Consider the following 17,488-nt stretch of genomic DNA (forward strand, 5'->3'; position numbering starts at 1 on the left):
AAAGTTGGCAACAGATGTTAGCTCAGGTGCCAATCTAAAAAAAGAAAAAGTTAAAAAAAAAAGAAAAAGTGATGATAGTTGATGTGAAGTTTTATTTTTCTTTCATTCTTTTCTTTTTTTTTGGGTAAGGAAGATTGGCGCTGAACTAACATCTGTTGCCAGTCTTCCTCTTTTTTTCCTTCTCCCCAAAGCTCCCCAGTACATAGTTGTATTTCCTAATTGTAGGTTCTTCTAGTTCCTCTCTGTGGGACGCTGCCTCAGCATGGCCTGATGAGCAGTGCTGGATCCACACCCCGGATCCGAACCAGCGAACCCTGGGCCGCCAAAGTGGAGCATGCAAACTTAACCACTCAGCCACGGGGCTGGCCCTGAAGTTTTATTTTTTCTTAATGATGCTACTTGGCAATATAAGAAATTGGCAATCCTATATTGATCTCCTGGTTTTTGTGGGATTTTTTTTTTTTTTTTGTCTATAAAATCAACAGCCTGCAGCCATGGGTTCAGAAGACAGATCATTTCTAGTTCTGAGGTGATCAGTGAAGACTTGAAGGAGGAGTTGATTTGGGCCTTGTAGGTTGTGGATGATTCTGAGTATAGCCAAGTGTAACAGGCAGGAGAATCTGAACAAATGCAGCAGAGTGGAAATGAGCTTATGAAACAGGTTTGAAGGAACTACAAGATGGGCTATGGGAAGTAAGTTTGGGTGGAGAAGGCATAGACAGCCAAGATGGAAGACCTTGAAAGCCAAAATGAGGAGTTTGAACTTGATTCTCTGGGTAATGGGAAACCATTAAAAGGGCCAAGAGGAGTGACATAGTGAAGAAAGATGGTGCTTCAGCAAGGTGAATCTGGTAGTACTAGAAGGTAAATTGCAGGTGAGAAGACTAGTTAGGAGGCAGTTGAGGTTTCTAATGTGACAGTATTTGTATTTTATTTCTAGCGGAATATAATTTGATCTTTCATCAAAAGCCCTATAGACTTGTGGCAGTAGTGGATGGAAAGTAAGTGATGTTGTGGTCTGTGACATGGTAAAGTAAGCCAAGCACTGAAAATATGAGAGCAGTGGGTCTCCAGTGCTGTGCATGGCTTAGCCTCACAGAATTCAGGGACAAAGACCCTGGGCCCAGAGCTTTTACAGTAAGAAGCTAGAACTCTAAGCACTCGGTCATGGAGATTATTCTGCCCTAACCTACAGCTGTTTACCCAACCCCCTATGAGGTCTGTGTCAGCTAGGGGAGAGGGAAGTACGGTGAGACCGTTTCTGCTCCTCTCAACTTCCCTGGAAGGGTCCCTAATGGTTGGTTTTATGAACAGCAGTCTCCTTCTCACCTTCCCTTCCTCATTGTTTTCTGCTTTGTAGGACAGGGGCCATGGCCCCTCAAACGAGTCAGGCTAGAGATAGGTTTTTGGGTCTTTAGCCACTTCTCTTCTTCTCTCTACAATTCAGCTCATCCTAACATATGGTCAATGGGCACATGCGTCTCATAGGGAATAGAAGAAGCAATAGGGGAAAGAAATGACATCTTTTCTGGATCCTGAGTGGTGGCTGCTGTGATCCTGGCCAGTGGACCCAAGGCTTCTTTCTAAGGACCTGAAATTCAAGGACTTGCCTGTGGAGTCCAGATAGTCATCAACTCTGGGAGGAGCCCTAGGCAAAGCTAGCGCTTGGGGGCCAAGCGTAGCTTGAGACAGTCTCTGTGTTCAACGGTGGCAGCAGGCAGCAGTGGCATGAAGTAGACAGAGACAGTGCTGCTGCTTACTGTACTGTTGGCTCTGGCTGTGGCTTCTCCACTATTTACTGATTCCCACAGAACTGGCCCAGAACCTGAGCAGGGTGGAGCAGGGAAGGGGTGGAGGGCTCTGTAGGTCTATAGACAGAACTGAGATTTTTCTTTGGCCTGGGGGAGACCACACCCTTTCCTTAGCCTTCCTTTCCCTAGAAAAATAGGCTTCCTGGCCTCTCGGCCTAGCCAAATGGATTCTGCCTCCCCACAGGCCCAGCCGGACCCCACTCGGCACTGACCATAAACTGATGTGAGAGGGAAGGTTCTGCTCCAGCCACACCAGCAGACCCTCTGAAGATCCAGGGAACTGAAGTGGACTCTGTTGTTAGGAAGGGGGCCTGCAGCCACCTTGGTCCTAAGGCTCACTACCACCCTATGTATAGAAGCCTGCCATTGGCCGATTCTCTCTCTTTTCTGAGACAGTCCCCATTTCTCTGAAGAGGCACACCCTAGAGAGCCTAGTGCTGCATCCAGCTGGGCATCCACAAGGACTGAACTTGGTGTTACTACTGGTGGCGTGATGACCGGTCTCTGCAGCCTGCCTTCAAGGCATCAGGAACCCCCTCCCTGGCTGGCTGCTCTACCCCAAGGCTAATCTGGAATCCCAGTGAAAGGAAAAAGCTGGAAAACAAAGAGTCATTCAGAGTGGGTGAAAAGAGGAGGGAGAGATTTCTGGCTAAGCTCTAGAAGGAGGGGCCTAAGGAAGGAAGGAAGCTCTAAGCGTCTGCCCAGACTTTTTCCCTGAGACTCCTAAGGACAAGAGAGGAGCTGGGCCCAGCTCTCCCTCCTTTTCTTTGCTGACTAGAGAGTTCTCGTCTTCCAGCACTGACTGCCGCTGTGGCTGGCTCCTTTCCCCTCCCCCTTCCCTAGGCTAAAGGCCCACAGGGACTGACAGGGAGGGAGGCTGAGTGGCTGTACTGTGGGCACGCCCGCTCCTTTCCCTGCCCCCTTCCTTTAGCAGCAACGTCACCGCAGCACCAGCAGCAGTGGCAGCAGCAAGGATACTGGGGCTGGGATTGCGCAGCCTCCCTGCATTAGCAATGATGCCATTGTATTAGCAGAAATCAGATCTTAAGAAATCGGCCCAGTTCCTCCTGTGTGGACCCGTGGAACAGTGCCTCAGCTGGAACTGTCAAGGTAGAGCTTGGTCGCAGTACAAAAGGAACACAAGCCTCCGTCCGGGAGGGCTCAAGGCTCCTTGCAGAGGTATGGCTCAGCGGAGCTGGGGGGAGGGGCAGGGCAGAGACGCTGGGGTAGCCCATCAGCACATTTGGGCCCTAGCTTCTGAGGGTTGGCTTTTGTCTTTCTGAAAGAGAGAGAGAGAGAGAGAGAGAGAGTGAGCATGAGAGCAAACATTAGACAAGCTCATCCATGTATACATTTGGGCTGTGGTGCAGATCGGGAAAAGCAGAGGCTTGAGCTACTGCTATTTTGTCAAGAAGCAGAAGATCCCCTCATTCTTTTCTGGGCATTTCCAATGAAGCTGCTATCATGTGGGTCACGGTGGAGGGGGTCAGATCTAGAAATAAAGGCATAATGGCAGGGGACACCCTGAAAGCTACTGTAAGTTTATGATGGAGAACATGCAGGGATCCATGCAGCTTTTAAGAGGTGGGGCTGGGAGGCATCGAGCCCATCCTTTCCCTTCACGCACATACATACATGCACATAGACACACATACTATATCTTCTGGTGCTATGGGTGCCACCAGGCTCCAGATGAGGATGGAGTAAGAAAGAATGTTGACCAAGAAGCTCCACAGTGTACTCGGGACTGGGGGCTGGGGGCTGGGGGCAGGGGGCAGGGGAAGTCCCTGTAATGCCTTGGCACCTGACATAATCAGTTTTCTTATACAGACTTAGATTCCTAACAGGAAGAAATCTAAGCATAAGCTGATACTCCCGAATCCACCCTCCTTCTCTCTTCCCTTCAGTCCTGCCCAAGAGAGGACCCAGACAGGAAAAAAGGTTATCACTCCTACTGAGGCTTGTCATCGGACCTCAGGTCAAGGTCAGATTACTAGAGAATAACAACTGAGTACCACTGTCTTTCCCATCCTCCTTCAGGAGGCCAATAAAAGAGGGAAGGGCTTCTATGACTGACAGAAAGGTGCTGATGACCAAAGACAGGGGAAACCTTTCTTCTGGAGTTTAGAACATTTTCCTGCCCAGAAGTACCCTTGCTGAGCAGACAGAAAGAGTTCCTTAAATTTCCATTTCCAGTGACCATTTCGGTGGAGGATTCAAAAACATAGGCTAATAGAAGGCACTAGTTCCACATTGTGTGAATATGTGTTTGGGGAATACACTGGTAAGTTGTGGTTGTTAGTTCCCAGGAAGCATCTAGGAATGTGCTCTACAGTCCTAGGGCAGAGGAATGGGGTGTCCAAGACCGTGACTGGGGCAGGGAGATGAGGCCTGGGAACTGGGGCAGGAGGTGGGATTGAAGAGTGTTATTAGAGCATCGGGCAGTAATACGAAAGGGACTGTAGGGTCAGAGAATGGAGAATTGGGTAAACACAAACTGTAAGTGGAAGCTGGAGCATGGGCCTTTCCAGGAAAGGTAGGAAGCAGCTGCTATGGCGGCAGGGTAAATGCAGGGACTTCAGGAAGAGGGCGTGGCCCTGATCATTTTCTTTGGGAGTGGAAAGAATTAAGAATTGGGCAGACCTGGGTTTGCGTGCCCAGCTGTGTGATTGTGGACAAACTACTTATACTAGCTAAGCTTCAGTTTTCTCGTCTGTAAAATGGGAATGATTAGCCTCCTTTAAAGGGTTATAGTGGAATTAGAGATGATACATGTAAATTACCTAGCATGTAAATGCACAGTAAATGACCACTAATAAACAGTATTATTATGGTAGGTCCCAAGAGACACCCATTTGGGGTAAGAGCCAGGAAAAGGGCCCACATGGAATCCTTTCCTTGATTCTGGAGAGTTAGACTTCATAACTTTACATCGACTGAGCCCACCACTCCACTGTCTACCAAGTCGTCATAGCTAGAGGGCCCATCATCTGAAAAGCTTTCTTCCACTCTCTTTCTATTCTGGAGTCTCTGTTCCATCCCCATCTTCATCTCCCACATCTCTCTGTTTAATTAGGGTACAAAAAGAGTCTGGAATGAGCTCTTCCATCTCATTGTTTTCTCTTCACCTCTGTTAGGGCTCATAGGCCACAGTATTAAACTTGTCTTGTCACAGAACAAGTCACTCCCAGGAAAGAAGTCTAAGAGAGATGCTCTCAGTAAATGTATTCTGTGGGGTTTGAAATCAAGTCACGTGTACAGTATACTCATTACATTCTTAACTGATCAAGAAAAAAGGTCAAAAGTTAGGATTCCTGAGTCCCGTCTTAATTCTGTCATTTATTCACTGAGTGATCTTGGGCAAGTCATTTCATTTTTCTGGGTGTTTATTTCCTTATTTTTTGAAATGAAAGGGACTTTACTGACTTCGGTGCGTTGTTATGAGGATCAGTTAGATGACATAATAAAAAAGTGCTTTATAAAATGAAAGTATGGAGGGAAAGGAATGAATACAAAATCACAACATGTCTGCAGAACTTCACCTTAGTTGGCTAACTTGGAGTTATCTGTGGAAGAACTGTTGGCAGGCGTTTGCCTTGGTTGTGGAGATCTCAGGAGGGAAAAAGACCTTCTCTGAGATACAAAAATATAAAATAAAATGAAATCAACCTTTGAAAGAGCTTTACAGTTAAAATAGGATTCAACACAACCTAAGTGTGAAAGCTAAAACTATACAGGTACTTTTAGAAAAAAAACAGGAAGATTTCTTTATGAACTTGAGATAGGCAAAGATTTCTTAGGACACAGAAAGCTTTAACCATAAAAGAAAAAAAAACTTCATAATGAGACTTCATAAAATTAAAGTTTTCTGTTAATTAAAAAGCACTGTTAAGAAAACAAATGGGCAAGCCACAGGCTGAGAGAAAATATTCTCAAAACATATGTCTGACAAAGGACTTGTATCTAGAATAAATGAAAAACTCCTACAACTCAATAATAAAAAGGCAAGTTAATTTTTTAAATGGGTAAAATAGGAGTCAACAAAAAACCAAGCCCCTGCCACGTTCCAAGCACTGTGCGTAGGTTCTAGGGGCACGGAGTCCACTGTATGACAGGTTCTGGCCTCAAGGAACCACAGTTAAGTCTGGGGGACAGAAATGAAACATAACATCGTAATACAGCTGTCAGGGCCCTCCAGCCAAAGGTTCTTAGGTTCTTCATCACCTTCCGTATCCATTTCTTCTTTATCCTTAGTTTAGAAGATCAGCTTTCTAGACTCTGTGTGTCACTATGTTTTGTCGTTTGAATGCATGTATGACCTAGTAATGGTCTGTGGGTCAGAATCATAAATTTTTATTTGTGTATACTTGTGAATGCCTCTTGAAAATGGTGCTTTAAAAAGGGGCGGAGCGGGGCTGGCCCTGTGGCCGAGTGGTTAAGTTCGCGCACCCCGCTGCAGGCGGCCCAGTGTTTCGTTGGTTCGAATCCTGGGCGCGGACATGGCACTGCTCATCAGACCACGCTGAGGCAGCGTCCCACATGCCACAACTGGAAGGAGCCACAACGAAGAATATACAACTATGTACCAGGGGGCTTTGGGGAGAAAAAGGAAAAAACTAAAATCTTTAAAAAAAAAAAAAGGGGGGAGGGCAGAGCGGGGAGTATTCACTGAAGATCAGTGATGGCTGTAGCCCATAAATACTCCTGAAATTACTGCTATGTGTTCGAGAAGGTTCTCTGTGGTCGTTTTAGTCTAGGCCTTGGATTATGGCCTGGACCCTGGGGAAACCCAGTACCATGTGTAAGGGGTAGCTCCCTCCCCAAGCCCAGAACCCACAGAATCTATAGCATTTAAAGAAAAAAACTATAAATTATGTACATAATGCATATTTATTATATACAAATTAGAAAATACAGATGAAGCAAAAAGAATAAAATTTAAAATAACCCGAAATCACTCAACAGAGATAAGCTTTGTTAACATTTTGTTGCATATGCTAATTTTCTTCCATGCGTATTGCTGTGGTCTTAATGTTTATGTCCCCTCAAAATTCATATATTGAATCCTAACCCCCAAAGGTAATGGTAGTAAGAGGTGGGGCCTTTGGGAGGGATTAGTGCTCTTATAAAAGAGGCTCCAGAGAGATCCTTTGTCCCTCATACCATGTGAGGACATGGCTAGAAGGCACCAGCCATGAACCAGGAAGGGGGCTTTCACTAGAACACAGCCATGCTGATACCTTGATCTTGGACTTCCCAGCCTCCAGAACTGTGAGAAATAAATTTCTGCTGTTTATAAGCCACCCAGTCTGAGGTATTTTGTTATAACAGCCTGAACAGACTAAAACAGATAGAGATGTATATTTATTTATTTACAAACAGTGTCATACTCTACATGCTGTTTGCAATCTGCTATTTTCAGTTAATGTTTTGTGAACGTTTTCCCGTCAATAATCATATTAACACATTATTTTAATAATACTCTGTACTTTTTTATTGATTGGTTATTATTAGAATTTTAGGGTGTTTCCAACTTTCTGTTATCCTTGTGGCATATATATTTGAGCCCAAAGTTTTCTTAGTGCAGGAAGAGAAAAGATGGGGAGGAGTAAAGGGAAAATTATCTTATGTACCTCATAACAAAACTTCCTAAAAGTCCTCTTTCTCGGGGCCAGCCCCATGGCCGAGTGGTTAAGTTCGAGCTCCGCTTTGGTGGCCCAGGGTTTCGCCAGTTCAGATCCTGGGCGTGGACATGGCACCGCTCATCAAGCCATGCTGAGGCGGCATCCCACATGCCACAACTGGAAGGACCCACAACTGAAAATATACAACTGTGTCCGGGGGGTGTTTGGAGAGAAAAAGGAAAAAAAAAATCCTCTTTCTCTCTCTCTATAAAATCCCACACTTTAAGGCAGCTGTTCCTCTCTTTTCTCCTTCTCACCTTTTCTCTGCAAATGCCCAGTCCTCTCCACTGCTCAACACTGGTTCCCTTCCTCACCTCTCCTTCCCTCTTCTCACAAACCTTATTCTTTTTCTCCTATTTTAAAAAATGTTTTAAATAACAGCTTTGTTACGATATAATTCACATACCATGAAATTCACCATTTTATAAAATCGAGATATAATTTGCATACGATAAAATTCTGTAGTTTTGATTTTATGAACAGACTTGTGTAACCATCACGACTACCCCCGGTGCACTGTTTTCAGGACATTTTCATCACCCCAAAGAGAACCTCTATACCCATTAGCAGTCACTCCCAAGTTCTTAGTCCCCCAGTCCCTGGCAATCACTAATCTACTTTGTGTTTCTGTGGATTTGCCCATTCTGGACATTTCCTGTAAATGGAATCATACAAAAAAGCCTTTTATGATGACTTCTTTCACTTACCTTTTTGAGGTTCCTTCATGTTGTAGCATGTATCAGTACTCCATTCCTTTTATTGCTACGTAATATTTTGTTATATGGATAGACCACATTACATTTGTCCAGTCATCAGTTGATGGACGCTGGGGTTGTTCCCACTTTTTTGGCTACTGTGAATAATGCTGCTATGAATATTCGTATACAAGCTTTTGTGTGAACATATGTTTTCATTTCTCTTGGGGATATACCTAGGAGTAGAATTGCTGGGTCATATGGTAACTCATATGTTTAACATTTTGAGAAACTGCCAGGCTGTTTTTCCAAAATGGCTGGACCATTTTACAATTCCTCCAGCAATGTTTGAGGGTTCTAATTTCTCCACATCCTTACCAGCACTTATTATTGTCTGTCTTTTATCTTAGCCTTCATTGTGGGGATAAAGTGATATCTCATTGTGGTTTTTATTTCTCTAATAACTAATGATGTTGAGCATCTTTTCATGTGTTTATCAACCATTTGTGTGTCTTCTTTGGAGAAATGTCTATTCAAGTTCTTTGCCCAGTTTTAATTGGATTATATATCTTTTTATTGTTGAGATGTAAGAGTTCTTTATATATTCTAATCAGAAGGCTCTTATCATGTCGGATATACAATTTGCAAATATCTCCTCCATTCTGTGGGTTGCCTTTTCACTTTCTTGATGGTATCCTCTGAGGCACAAAGGTTTTTAATTTTCATGAAGTCTGCTTCATCCATTTTCTCATTTGTCACTGGTGCTTTTGGTGTCACATCTAAGAAACCATTGCCTAATCCAAAATAACAAAGACTTACTCCCATGTTTTCTTCTATAATTCTTAATCTTGTAGCTCAGTTTAGTCTCTCTAGTTTCTGCCTTTCTCCATATGTACTCGTTACCCCAGTCAACACATAAAGGCTTGGAAATCCAGTAAAAGAGCCTTCCTCTCAGAAATGAAAGGAGAAAGAGAGGTGGTAAATACTCGCTTTTTAATTTTAATGTAATTTAACTTAACACAAACAATTATATTTTAATACTGTGTCCCTCTTACATGTATTTATTAGCCATTTGGATTTTTTCTTTAATATATTGCCTGCTCATTTCCTTGAGCATGTGTGACTTGCCCAGCTCTTTACTGTACTCCACTTGAAAAGCTGTGATCCTATGATCTAAATGAGTTAAAATTTAAAAAATTGGTGGTATTAAGGGTTCAACTAAATGATGAAGAACTTAGGCAATGGGGATTTAGACTCACAGTGGGTGGAAGGAAAATGACAGGAATAAAAAGGGAAGGAAGAGAAATATTGGATATGAGGAGTCTGAGCAAGTGAAGACTGTCGGGACCTGAACTTGGTAGAGCAGGAGACTAGAATGTGAGGAGGCCATTCTGCCACAGTCCAGCCAAGAGACCAGAGAAGCTTAGAATGGGCTCTGTGTCCTCAGAACCAGGAGACCTTGGACAAAAAAGAAGTTTAGTCTATCAGAGGTAAAACTGGGAAGAGAAGACTTTCTAGGGGAACCCGTAGTGAAAGTTCTAGGTTAAAACTGGGCAGAATTTGGACACTTCAGAAGGTCTGTGCCCTGAACTAGACAGATATTAAGATTGTATTATGCCTTTCAAGTCTGCCAGGTCTTATGTGATATTGTGCCAGAGGTTGATACAAAAGAGATAAAAGTAGGCCCCACCCCCATTGAGAAGGAAGAGGTTGGCATCAGCCATGCTTGCAGTCACTCCTGCCCATTCAAGAAGCTCCAGTACTATAATCGGGAGAGTGAGTATCCTTAGCCCACAGCCATCAGAGAGGGACAGGTATTTTGGGGCTCAGAGGAGGAAAAAACGGGTTCAAGATGACATAGGAGTCAAATGATGTATTTAAAAATATTTTTCTTGCAAAATTGTAGCTTACTGCTGTAAGTACATGATATATTATTCGTGATTTTTCCTCTCCTCTGTATACTTGCATGCTATAGCTGTGTCTAAGGCATCTCTAGTATCCCCTCAGTGCCTAGCACCCTTTCTGACATTCTAGTTGCATTTTTCTTAGTTATGTCACTTTTCATACTTTTTTTGTACTCAGGACTAGTCATTGTTTACTGCTAAGAACAGTGTCCTTGAAAGAGAAGGAGAAAGTGCTGTCCCTGAGATACCCAGACCTTCATATGTGGCATTAAAAGGGGTCTGGCCTTTTGTCAGAGGTGGATGCATGGCAAACTTAAAATGAAAGGGGAACTCAAGAGCTGGACCTGTGCGATTCAGAAAGTGGTGGGATACCCCTGCCCTGTTGGGCTGTGTTATCAAGCTCCATCCTGACTCTGAGTCTTTTCTCCTCTTGGGCTCTTTTACACCTGGAAATGATATAGGGAAGGGCATGTCCCTGACTTCCAGGGAGGTGACATTAGGTTCCCTTTGTTTCCCTCTCTCTCCAGGTGCCAAGCTTTCCTGATGAAATGTGTTCTGCCCCACTGGGCTCCGGGGGCAGTGTCTGGTGCTGTTAATGCCCTTGTTCGAACTTTCCAGAATGGATAGTCCCCCAAAGCTGACTGGAGAGACCCTCATCGTCCACCACATCCCCCTGGTGCACTGTCAAGTCCCAGACAGGCAGTGCTGTGGAGGGGCAAGTGGAGGTAGTGGGAGCACAAGACCCAATCCATTCTGCCCATCGGAGCTGGGCATCACCAAGCCTGATCAAGACCTAGGACAAGCTGACTCCCTGCTCTACAATAGTCGGCACTCTTCTACAGGGGGATCTGCACGGTCTGCAGACAGCACCAAGAGTAGGGGTCGGGATGGAAGAGGCCCTGGGGCCCCTAAACGACACAATCCCTTCTTGCAGCAGGAGGGTGTGGCTGAGCCAGGATTTGGTGACCTATATGAGGACAGCATTGGTGATAGTGCCACCCAGCAGCAGTCATTCCACCTGCATGGGGCTGGCCAGCCCACCTTCCAGCTATCCTCTTTCCAGCTGCCACCAACTGGCCCCAGAGTGGGCAGGCCATGGGGCACAAGACGTAGTCGGGCTGGAGTGGTGGAGGGGCAAGAACAGCAGCCAGTAACCACCTTGGATACCCAGGAGTGCAGCACTAGCTACTGCTGCCGGCCAGAGCTGGAAGCAGAGACCATGGAGCTGGATGAGTGTGGGGGACCTGGTGGGAGTGGCAGTGGGGGTGGAGCCAGTGATACCTCTGGCTTTTCCTTTGACCAGGAATGGAAGCTGAGTTCAGATGAATCCCCAAGGAACCCCGGATGCACAGGCTCAGGACCCCAGCACTGCCGCTGCAGTAGCACATCCAGTCAGTCCGAGACGGCTGACCAGTCCATGGGCTATGTGAGTGACTCGTCCTGCAACAGCTCAGATGGCGTGCTTGTCACTTTCAGCACCCTCTACAACAAGATGCATGGCAACTCCCATGCCAATCTCAACTCAGCCCCGCAATCTTGCAGCGACTCTTCCTTCTGCAGCCATTCAGACCCTGGCGCCTTCTACCTGGACCTGCAAACCTTCCCTGCTGAGGAGTCCCACCACCCTAACAATGGAGGAAGGGAAGGAGGCTATGGTTGTCCTCATGCCTCATCTCCTGAGCTTGATGCCAACTGCAACTCCTACCACCCACATTGTGAGCCCTGCCCAGCTGTGGCTGACCTCACAGCCTGCTTCCAGAGCCAGGCCCGTCTTGTTGTGGCCACACAGAATTACTATAAACTTGTCACCTGTGACCTGTCCTCCCAATCATCCCCAAGCCCAGCTGGCTCTTCCATTACTAGCTGCTCTGAGGAACACACCAAGATAAGTCCTGCACCAGGCCCTGGCCCACACCCTGGCCCTAGCCAGCCCTCTGAGTATTACCTATTCCAGAAGCCAGAAGTGCAGCCAGAGGAACAAGAAGCAGGGGGTTCCTCAGAGGAAGCAGCAGCTCCCGTGGGCCCTGCTATGATCGAGGGCCAAGTGTACACCAATACTTCACCCCCCAACCTTAGCACTGGACGTCAGCGCTCTCGAAGCTATGATCGCAGCCTCGAACGAAGCCCTCCTGTTCGCCTGGGCTCACTGGAACGCATGTTGAGTTGCCCAGTGCGCCTGAGTGAGGGCCCTGCAGCCCTGGCTGGGCCTAGCTCCCCACCTAGGCGGGTCACCTCCTTTGCTGAGCTTGCCAAGGGCCGGAAGAAAGCTGCAGGCTCTGGCTCCCCACCACTTCGAGTGAGCATTGGAGACTCCTCCCAGGATTTCTCTCCTATCCAAGAAACCCAACAAGATAGGGTGGGCCCCCTGGATAAGGGCACTCGCTGTAGCCATAGCCTACCACCAATGCCATTGGGGCCAGGCATGGACCTACTTGACCCAGAGCCCTGGTCCACCCAGGTCTGTCAGGGCCCCCAGTCAAGTGAGATGCCATCTGCTGGCCTCAGAGCTGCTGAGCAAGGCCCCCTGGCCCAGCTGATGGATCCAGGGCCTGCTCTCCCAGGGAGCCCAGCCAACAGCCATCCTCAGAGGGATGCAAGAGCCAGAGCGGATGGTAAGGAACCTAGAGGCTGGAATACCAGGATATATGCGTGGCCTACTCAGTGATAGGGCCCTGCCCAGCACCCATCCAAACCAGAAGAGGTTCTTCAGCCTAAATTGATCATCTTTCCAGTCCAGGGCATGTCCTACAGTGGTAATGGGGGGAAGGAGGAGAGAGGATAAAAATACACTGAGGAGATAAAATCAGCAGAACTTACAGACTGATGTATTGGGAAAGGAAGTACTCAGAAGATTGTGATTCTAAGTCTAGGTGTCTGGAAAGATGATGACACATGGATAGGGACTGCAAACACAGATTTACTGGAAAAGGGATAAGGTATGAGTTCAGTTTTGGACATTTAGCTATTTGTGTTGCTTAAGGGATATGCCCAACAGCCAAGGGACATCTCCAACAGGCAAACCACGCTGGATGTCAGTGAGATTCATTCTTTGGTCAGTGATTGTAGCCACTCTTCAAAGATCCTGAGACCTGACACTTGACCTTTAAGCCTCCTAGGCCACCTCTTTCCCTATTTATTTTATTATATTTAAGTAATTTTTATGTTAAGTAGGTGCTGGTGATAGAGAAATGAGAGGGATATTCTTTGCCCTCAAGGAATTCTGACTAAGGATGGAAACAGAAAAGGAAGCAGATAATTAAAATGCAGAGACGGCAGTCTGTGGTCCTGGTCTATGAGAGGGATATCTAAAGAGACTAAAATGTCAGAGAAGGACTGCTAACACAATTTACATTTAAGCACATTCTTAGAAAGATGATTAGGAATTGGCTTTGTGGAGACTTGTAAGAAGAACATTCTAGGGCCATACAACAGTCTATAGAAAACCACAAAGGCACAGAATAACTTGATGCTTCCCAGAAACTGCAAATAATTTGGTTTAGCTATAGTGGCGTGTGAATGGAACTGTTAAAGGATTTTAATCAGGGAAGTGGCATTTTGTTTGTTAACAAACAGTATAACAGTTTAGTGGCCTGTTTTGATTTGCATTTTAGAAAGATCACTGGTGGTTTGGGTGGAAGTTGGATTGGAAAGGATGTCTCCTTGGAGGTCAGGAGGCCACCATGATCAGAGAGTCATTGTAATAAGAGTGGTAGTTGAAGCTATGAGTGGCTGAGAGCATCCAGGGAGAATGTGTGAAGTTATAAGGGAAACAAGGACAGAGCCCTGGGGATATGGTGATTTAAGGGTGAGCAGAGCAACCCTCAAAGGAGACTGAGAAGAAATTAGCCAGGAAACTAAAAGAAAAACCAGGAGAGAGAGAAGTCACAGGAACCAAAGGAGAAGAAAGTTTCAAAAAGCATTAGGTTCTTGGGGCTGACCCGGTGGCGCAGCGGTTAAGTTCGCACATTCCGCTTCGGTGGCCTGGGGTTCACCAGTTCGGGTCCTGGGTGCAGACATGGCACCGCTTGGCAAGCCATGCTGTGGTAGGCGTCCCACATATAAACTAGAAGAAGATGGGCACGGATGTTAGCTCAGGGCCAGTCTTCCTCAGCAAAAAGAGGAGGATTGGCAGCAGTTAGCTCAGGGCTAATCTTCCTAAAAAAAAAAAAAAAAAAGAAAAGAAAAGAATTAGGTTCCACAAATGAGTTCTGAAGAGAAGTCACTAAGCCTAAGGCTGAAGAATCCAAGAGCAACATGTGGGAGTAGTAAGGGCAGAAGCCAGATTGCAAAAGGGTTTGGGAGGAAAGGGTACTAAAGGGGAATTTGCTGTGCTGTAGCCTTAGGTTGGGTCTGTTGGCTTCTCAAGGGAAAGGGCTTAAAAAACCATAAATGGTATTGTCTCTGCTGTTAGGGAGGTCATAGCCCATCAGAAGACTTCACACTCCTAAACATACACAGTGGAGCTGCTCTGGGGTAGGAGGTGGGAGGGAGGTTTCTAAGGAAAAGGGGGGTCAAGAAACAGCAGAGATTGGCCAGAGTCCTTTGGAACCCCCTCTTCTTCAATTGCAGTGTCTGCTGGGTATATCTAGGTGCAGGGGATGCTGTGGCTGACACTCTGAGGGCAAGGACAGTCCTGGTCAGAGGTGGAGGAGAGGCATTAAAAGTATCTTTTCTATCAGATAAGACTTTTCATATCAAGATGCTGTTCTGTTCCATAAGTCTCCAGTGACCTACCACAGGGCTCTTCTCTTGATTCTGTACAACTTTTTTTTAATGAAAAATGAGTGACAATTCAGTGAATTCACGAATGACAAAAGAAGCTGAGATCTCTTTGAGATCCTGAGCAGCAGAATCAAGGATTACCAAATGTGGAAAGAACAAAACTAATAAAGCAGAGACCAGAGTGAAGTGTGATATATAAGCTGTACTTGAGTTGATTTGGGATATTTAATTGATTGCAAACTCAGAATGAGTCAGCAGTTTGGAAGGGCTTCCAAAAAGTCAAAATGACTGGATTTTTTTTTTCTCCCCAAAGCCCCAGCACATAGTTGTATATCCTAGTCGTAGGTCATTCTAGTTCTTCTATGTAGGATGCCGCCATGGAATGGCTTGATAAGCAGTATGTAGGTCCGCGCCCAGGATCCTAACTTGTGAACTCCAGGCTGCTGGAGCGGAGTGCTTGAACTTAACCACTCGGCCGTGGGGCCAGCCCCCACTGGATTAATTCATAGCCTCCAGAAGGGAGGAGTTGATAGTCCCCCACTCCTCTGAACCAGTCAGTGCTCACCTGGAAGTTCTGGGCACTCCATGTTAAGAAGGAACTGAAGGACTGGGGCCATGTCACCTACAGAAGAGCAGACTTGGGCGAATGTGGTCTGTCTCCAGGTTTTTTTTAAGGGCTGTCACATAGAAAAGTGAGAATTTCTTCTCTGTGTTCCCTGAGAATAGAACAGAGACCTACTCCCCACAATAGGATCCCCTTCTTCCCTGATCTTATTCCTCTGCCTCAAACCATATCCTGGGAACTTAACAGGGAGGATTTTAAAAAGAGTGCAAATAAACAGTCTAATTCAAACGTACTTGATATAGGGAGTATAATAAAGCTGTGGTTGGGAGGGCCAGCTCAGTCTTGAAATCTTATGTTTAAGTAAGTGGGAAGGAGGAAGACATTGCCAGCAGGAAAAGCAATATGCTTAAAGATGGGGATGGGGTGGGAAGAGTGATGTCAAAAAGGATGGCAGGTGTGGAAGTTTGAGGAGCGAGCAGTCTAATTTGTGGCAGGTACGGACACCTACCTAGTTGAGAAGATTAGACTTTATTCTGTGTGCAATAGCGGCCACATGGGATCAAATAAAATTGGTATTTTAGGAAGCAAGCTGATTTATGTAAGAAGATTCTGGATGCAATGAAACTAGCCTGAACCAGGGGTGACAGTTCATTTAACAAATCTTCATTCAGTACCTACCATGTACCAGGCTCTGTTCTAGGCACTGGGGATAAAGCAATGAGAAATAAAAAACTCTGCTTTTCTGGAGCCCTTATGAGGAGTAATAGATAATAAACAAATAAAATAATTTCTGATAGTGAAAAAAATGCCAAAGAGAAAATAAAAGAGGGTAATGAGATAGGAGTGTGACTTGCCAGAGGGGCTGGGATGGTCAGAGGTCTTACTGAGGAGGTGATGTTTGAGCTGAAGCCTGAATGATGAGATGACTGCGGGCAGAAGGAACAGCAGGTGCAAAAGGCCCTTGAGATGTTAATGAACTTCGCATGTTTAAGGACAGAAGGAAGTACAGCTGGAGCATTCTGAGCAAGGGAGAATGACAGAGGGGGCTCTCTAAGCACTGACTGGGGGTGACAGGAGCACATAGTTTGAAAATGCCCCTGGGAGTGATTCTGAAACACCTCCCTGATAGGGTTGTCACTGTCCACTTAAGACTCACTGAAGTAAATAAATGGGAAAAGATGAGGGATAGGAAAACCTGGCCTTATAACCATTTCACATGCAATACAAGGTAGTGGAGAGAACAATAGTCGGACTGTGGCTTAGGCAGAATTCTAGCTCTGCCACTTCCTAGTTGTGTGACCTTGGGCAAAGGACTTAATCTCTCTAGATTTCCAATACCCTGATCTGTCAAGTAAGGATATTAATGCCTGCCTCACGGACTTGCTGAGCCAGAGTTGTGCTAGTGAGCCACACTGGGGGTTCAGGTGGTGTGGATGCTTCTCGCGCCACCTTGTGTTCACTCAAATGTTTACAGTGTGCACGTGTTGTATCAGAAGCACAACCCATACACAGGCAGTGCTACTGTGCAGTGTCCTGGAGTTTTGTGTTTAGTTCTGTGCCCTGTGTTTGGCGGGACACTGACCTAGAGACTGGCTGAAAGACCAGGAGAGGATTAGTCTTGGGGAACACACCTCTCTGTAGAGGGAGCTGATGTGGATGGACTCTGACGCTCCAATGTCAGGATCATAAAAGAATGGGAGTGGGTGGACAGGAGGCTGATTCTGGCTGCAAGTAAAGAAATATTTTATTATGGTTAGATTCTCTCAAGAATGAAATCTGCTGGCTTGAGAGGAGACAAGGGACGATGATCTTGACTGAAAATCTGGGACTGGCTCCAAGTCTTTAAGCCTTAGACACAAAGAAAATGGTGGTTCTGCCATTGACAGAAATGGAAGTCATAAGGAGAAAAGAGAAAAGCTAACTGTTCTTAAAGAGCAAATTTTAAGTGAAAGCAGAACCATAAAGCACAGTGATCTAGAGATCAAGAGGAAGGTCAGACTAAAGCTGTGCATTCAGGAGTCATCTGTATGCATGTTGAACTTGAACAGTGCCAGGAATAAAGTGTAAAGTGAGATATAAGAATTAAGCCTTAGGGCCGTCCCTGTGG

General features: G+C 45.8%; 1 protein-coding gene across 17 annotated transcripts in view; it reads left to right on the forward strand.

Annotated features, from left to right (window-relative positions):
• RUSC2 (RUN and SH3 domain containing 2) overlaps nucleotides 1-17,488 on the forward strand; it is a 60,306-nt gene that overhangs the window by 36,221 nt on the left and 6,597 nt on the right. For 6 of the 17 annotated variants that reach the window (XM_023629640.2, XM_070250655.1, XM_070250657.1 and 3 more), the window contains exon 2: nucleotides 10,622-12,706. The exons of 2 other annotated variants lie outside the window; for them this stretch is intronic. In XM_023629640.2, the coding sequence (XP_023485408.1) occupies nucleotides 10,690-12,706 (2,017 nt within the window). In that variant the 5' untranslated portion in view covers nucleotides 10,622-10,689. Of the gene's footprint in view, nucleotides 1-1,995; nucleotides 2,991-10,621; nucleotides 12,707-17,488 lie in introns of those variants that run through there. 9 more of the 17 variants (XM_023629642.2, XM_070250663.1, XM_070250660.1 and 6 more) reach the window with 6 other exon arrangements.

This window comes from Equus caballus, chromosome 25 (assembly GCF_041296265.1).
Source record: "Equus caballus isolate H_3958 breed thoroughbred chromosome 25, TB-T2T, whole genome shotgun sequence".
Classification (NCBI taxonomy): domain Eukaryota; kingdom Metazoa; phylum Chordata; class Mammalia; order Perissodactyla; family Equidae; genus Equus; species Equus caballus.